Source organism: Myxine glutinosa, chromosome 13 (assembly GCF_964187855.1).
Source record: "Myxine glutinosa chromosome 13, kmMyxGlut1.1, whole genome shotgun sequence".
Lineage (NCBI taxonomy): Eukaryota > Metazoa > Chordata > Myxini > Myxiniformes > Myxinidae > Myxine > Myxine glutinosa.
Window position 1 is genome coordinate 43,857,902 of NC_136273.1, and position 6,149 is coordinate 43,864,050.

The 6,149-nt window shown below is 44.6% G+C and overlaps 1 protein-coding gene across 6 annotated transcripts in view; it reads left to right on the plus strand.

The window, feature by feature from the left end:
* Positions 1-5,914, plus strand: part of LOC137438884 (spliceosome RNA helicase Ddx39b) — a 28,509-nt gene extending 22,595 nt beyond the window's left edge. For all 6 annotated transcript variants that reach the window (XM_078767389.1, XM_068134332.2, XM_078767390.1 and 3 more), the window contains exon 11: positions 5,673-5,914. In XM_078767389.1, coding sequence (XP_078623515.1) covers positions 5,673-5,689 — 17 coding nt within the window. In that variant the 3' untranslated portion in view covers positions 5,690-5,914. The remainder of the gene's footprint in view (positions 1-5,672) is intronic.
* Positions 5,915-6,149: the final 235 nt, after the last annotated feature.

A 6,149-nucleotide genomic window follows, 5' to 3' on the forward strand; every position in this document is an offset into this window, starting at 1 on the left:
CATTCAGAGTGCACTCCATATATATCTTATATAAAGTCAAGTGACTCACGGCTCTGCCAGCAAATGAACGGACACTCTTCAATGTCTCTATGACATTTCCCAAGGCGAATGGGATTCGCTCCAGCGGTCGATGGAACGAAATCCGGTCGAAGCCTGAATCTCGCTCTCCAGTCAATATCCGAAGCATGTACAGTGGGCAAGGGTGCTCTTCCTGCCACACTGTACAACGGTGCCCTCCAGAGGTGCACCTTCACCGCTCCCTCAGCAAACCGCAAAGTAATTGGAGACGAAGCGGTCGAACCCCCCCCCCCCCCCCCCCCATGCCCGACAGACCGTAGGATGTTGGGGATGACGATGACACGAAGCAAACGTTCACTGGTGTCTGAAGCACGGGGTTCAAAAATGGCTGATGGCTCTGGCTTGAGCCGATGCGACGAGGCAAGGATTTGTCGGAATCTCAGCGCCCCAAATCTGTCTACGTAGATTTCTCCACTCCAGCGAATATTCTTATCGCCGGATGTCCCTTCCAGGAACTCAAAATCCCCTCGCGGCTATCGGTAAACCTGGCTCGTTACGGAGCGCTGACGTCACCGTCTTCTCCGACTTTGTGCGCGCTCCTTCCTCCTCTTCACCTCATTGTCTTCTCCTTCGGTTTCCTGTTTCACTTAGTTATCCTTTTTCACTTTTGATAACCGTTCGTGAATAATAAACCTTGTGAAACTAATAATAATACATAATATCAGAAACATGTCCAGTGGGTGAAAACCACAATAACGGAAGTCTTAAATCTATAACACTTCCCCCCCTCGAGAAAGAAAGGTCGAACACAGCGAAAACTTTCTTTGCATGCAAACTTTAACAAAAAACAAAAGTAAATTCACAATCCAAATCATCAATTCCCGTGGGCAACAATTATCACATCTCAAAAATAAAGCAACCAAAATTTCACACAACCCACAGAGATTTCCAAAGTTAATTCACTCTGGACAAAGCATCAGCAACGACATTGTCCCTGCCCTTTACATGTTCAATTTCCCATTGGACTCCTGCAAAGCCAAACTCCATCTCAATACCCTCTGACTTTTACTGTCAGTTTCTTGTGAATGAAGGTTAAGGGGTTGATCAAAGATCCAAAATCCAGCAAACCGATAGCACGTTTTCCGGGAGGCCGAGATGAAAACCAGGTTCCATGGTGGTTGGGTGGTTGATGACTGGAAGTATTCACTACATGGACGCCTTTAGGAACGTAGAGTTCACGGTTAGTCCGTGCAGGAAAGTTCACTACATGGACGCCTTTAGGAACGTGGCGTTCACGGTTAATCCGTGTAGGAATTTTTGCTCGGCTGCTCCGCAGCATTCAGTGCTTCAACTCTTTCTACTTTCGTAATAATCCCGGTTGGACCGCTTGTCACGGTAGTCAGGTGAATAGCGGTCTCCTTCTCGGCCGCTACCCTGATACTCATTCCTTCGGGAGCTGCCGTAACTCTGGGAGCCCCCATAGTAATATCGGCTGCGGCCACCACCAAAACTACCGCCAGGTTGTCCTCTTCTGACAATGGCAAGATGCCTTCAAGCATTAAAGATTGATGTGCTCCGGTGTCCCTCAATACCCTAACAGGTTTCCGGGTCGTCGGGTCTCCATCTAGTGACACAAACCCCTTTGAAATAAATGGTTGGTAACCCTTTTGAGGGCGATTTCTCCCACTGGCCATTGCATTTGGAGTCGTACTAGTCGAACTCCGCTCCTGATTTTCCTTTCCCAGAGCATAACAGTTGGACATCATGTGTCCAGGTTTATGGCAAAAAGCGCAAGTAGGCCCGGAGGAGAACCTCGTGGTCTGTCAAGGCATGGGGGCGGCGGTCTGCCTCGAGCCCCCCAGACGATAGGTCTGTCTTGGAACCGCAGTCTTCTGATTTCTAGAAGTCGTGGTATCAGTGGTCCTCATTTTCATCTCGAGGCCACCCCCCTGAATCTTCGTTCTCCGCACCAGATGTATCACAACTCTCTGTGCGAACTCTAGGTGGGAAGTTAGGTTATGGAACCTCATCCTGTGTGTTAAAGCATAGTCATCTGCCATGGTTGCCGCCTCATACAACTTTGGTACTTTCCTTTCCTCCAGGTATATTTTAATGACCTCGTGGACACACTGTTGGAATTCCTCCACCAGGATCAATTGTCGCAATAGTTCGAAGTCTTTCCCAACTCCTTTTGAATCACACCACCTATCAAACATGGTTTCCTTCACTCTGGCAAATTCCACATGGGTCTCACTCTCCCTCCTCTTGGCATTCCGGCATTTTTGCCGGTAAGCTTCCGGGACCAATTCATAGGCTTTGAGAATGTGTTTCTTCAATACCTCGTAATCTGCACATTGGTCAATCGGTAAAGCCGAATACATCTCTTGAGCTTTACCCACCAGAACATTTTGCACTAGTATGGACCAGTACTCCTCAGGCCAGTTTAACTGTCGAGCCACTTTCTCAAAGTGTGGAAAAAACTTGGCTACCTCCTTTTCATTGAAGGGTGGGACCAGCCTCACATGTCTGCCAACATCCCAGGTGTTCTGACTAGGTGTCGAACCAGTCAGCAGGGATGGTACCTCTCCCCGTTCTCTCATTAACTCCAGGTCCTTGACTTTAATTTCCTGCTGACGCGCCAATTCACGGTCCTTTAACTCCCTTTCGGCTCTTCTCTCCTCTGCTTCGAGTTCTCTTGCAGCTCTCCTTTCCTCTGCTTTTTTGTCTTCTAACCTTTCCTGGAGTTCTCTTTCCTGTACTTTTAACCTTTCCTGGAGTTCTTTCCACTCTCCTTTGCTCTGTTTTTTTTCTCTTCTAACGTTTCCTGGAGTTCTCGTTCCTGTGCTTTTTCCCTTTCCTGGCTCTGTAATTGCATCTCCAGTTTCCGGAGCTCCACATTTTCTTGCTCTTCTGGTAGCCAATCCCAGGCTACCTCTTCCCATGCTTCTAATCCCACCATAGATTGTATCACCACTGTCTGCAACTCTGCCTTCTTCATATTAGTTCGGACCTCCAAGCTAAAACGTTTGGCCAATTTCCAGAGGTCCGATTTTACTAACGTTCTGAACTGTGCTTCACTTGGGGTCACTGTAAACTTCTCTGCGTCAAACTCCATAGTGACTACTGGTAACACCTGTTAACCTTCACACAAGGAATTTTTAACAAACAAAACAAATTTTTTTTTGTTTGTTTGTTTTTCGAAATTTTTTGGGAATGTTGGAAAAAGTTCCAAATTTGGGAATTCTGGAAATGCTAGGGAATTATTTCCCGGACTAAATTTAGGAGTTTTTATATCCCGGACGCAGACCCAATTGTGAGCCCACGAATATCAATTGGACGAGCCCCCAATTTCTGTTACGGGGTCCTCACCGATCTCCTGGTCTCGGTAAACCTCCGAACCCTGAGAGGAACCCCAGCAGAAAAATATATTACCCTGTGTTGAAAATCAATCGTGAAACCACACCAATGATTATAATAAATGAACAAACTTGTATTATAAATCACACCCAGGTAATACGGTACAGTAAATGGCCATTCAGAGTGCACTCCATATATATCTTATATAAAGTCAAGTGACTCACGGCTCTGCCAGCAAATGAACAGACACTCCTCAATGTCTCTATGACATTTCCCAAAGCGAATGGGATTCGTTCCAGCGGTCGATGGAACGAAATCCGGTCGAAGCCCGAATCTCGCTCTCCAGTCAATATCCGAAGCGTGTACAGTGGGCAAGGGTGCTCTTCCTGCCAAACTGTACAACGGCGCCCTCCAGAGGTGCACCTTCACCGCTCCCTCAGCAAACCGCAACGTAATTGGAGACGAAGCGGTCGCACCCCCCCATGCCCGACAGACCGTAGGATATTGGGGATGAAGATGACACGAAGCAAACGTTCACCGGTGTCCGAAGCACGGGGTTCAAAAATGGCTGACGGCTCTGGCTTGAGCCGATGCGACGAGGCAAGGATTCGTCGGAAACTCGGCGCCCCAAATCTGTCTACGCAGATTTCTCCACTCCAGCGAATATTCTTATCGCCGGATGTCCCTTCCAGGAACTCAAAATCCCCTCGCGGCTGTCGGTAAACCTGGCTCGTTACGGAGCGCTGACGTCACCGTCTTCTCCGACTTTGTGCGCGCTCCTTCCTCCTCTTCACCTCATTGTCTTCTCATTCCGTTTCCTTTTTCACTTAGTTATCCTTTTTAACTTTTGATAACCGTTCGTGAATAATAAACCTTGTGAAACTAATAATAATACATAATATCAGAAACATGTCCAGTGGGTGAAATATCACAGTATATAAATTATTTATTATATATCTTTGATATTGCGAGATATTGATATTTTCACCCACGTTATTGCGGGTGAAAACCACAATAACGGAAGTCACGAATCCATATCACAGTATATAAATATAGCTCATTAAAAAGCTACAGTATATAAATATAGCTCAGTAAAAAGCTACAGTATATAAATATAGCTCAGTAAATAGCTACAGTATATAAATATAGCTCAGTAAAAAGCCACAGTCCATAAATATAGCTCAGTGCTTGATATTGGCACGTGCGATGACGACATGTACAGTATTGGTAATTGGCACATGCTTTCTAAAGCACACCCGTTTCATGAAAAATAACCAATTGCTTTAGAAACGGCCATGACGACAAAGGACAACGCAAATGCTCGCAGACTGCTGAGGTTAAAAGTTAAACCTACTCTTCCTGGCAAAGTACGTCTTGATGTCATACGTTCCACTGTTCCAGGCGTACCGAGTGCATCAAACATCAGTTAAATCATGTTTTTAAGGATTGCAAACACCTTTCTTCGATTTATTGGTGATGCACCAAAATGTTATTATTATTATTATTTTGTGGATATTCCGAATTTTGTGCCTCCACTGACGAAGTCGCCTGGTGGAATTGTGTTTTTGGGTTGTCAGTGCGTCCGTGATAGGTTTTCGTTGCCGTGATAACTTGTGAACCAGGGAAGAGATTTTGATTTGAAGTTAGCACAAGTAAATATTATGATGCAAAGCTTAACCGATTTAATTTTGGGGTCAAGAGGTTCAGAGGTCGTGTTAGGTGAATAAAAAATTGTGATAACTTTTGGACAGGTAACAGGATTTAAACCTAATCTGGCACAAGTATGTCGTATGCTGCAAAGATGAACCATTTAGAATGTGAGGTCAAAAGGTCAGCGGTCACATTAAAACGGTGTTCAAACTATTACTGTGATTCCAATGGAAATGGAATTTGTATAAAAAAACAAGTACAGTAAATTGTACTATTATGCCTATATGTAATGACTAGATATTAAGATCAAAATGTCTGAGGTAGGGCAAAGACTCGACGTGGGCGGAGGCATATCGGCCGATGTCACGACGTTGAATTATGTCATTTTTTCTTCTTTTTTTCACATTGAATTTTCCGGTGTACCGGTATATTCTAATTTCCGGGATATCGATATATCGCGAGACTCTAATGGTTGTGCAGATTTGTCTCAGCATATGATCACACCCATTGTCTTATCTTTGTCTTTACAAACACCAACATTGACAGTTACTCTGCAATTGTTTCAGTGATGAGTGTTGACGTTTGTTGCATCCACACGCCCCCACGATAAGCCACTAAAGCCTAACTTCTGTTTTTTAACCCTCTAGTTGAACCGAGCCGGTGAAACTCCATCCTTGGAATCAGCCTTTTTGCTCCGTCAAGAACAATCGTGGGCTACGACCTTTAATCTCCCCGCTCCCTCCCCCTGCCCTAATTGTTGTCCTTCTTTTATGAGGCAGTTCTTCTGAGATTGTTGTTGTAAACCTGCCGTTTTAGTTTTGTTTTTTTTGACTGTTGCCAGCCAACCAACCAACCTGCATTTTGTTACCAATAAAAGGTTTTATTTGTATATTTATTTGCAGTTTATTTTTGAGGACTTTTTCTAGTTGGCCAAGATTGAGATGCAAAATGTTGGGCTCTGGCAGCAAGAGTACCCGCTTTGGTCTATTTAAGGTCAATTGAAGTGAAAAAACGGTTCATCACAGGTGTCTGTCTTAGTTACTACAAGTCAGAAAAAGAAACATTTTTTTTTTTTAATGAAAAAAAGGGATGGAATACCTTAAACGACCAAACAAGGTAGGAAT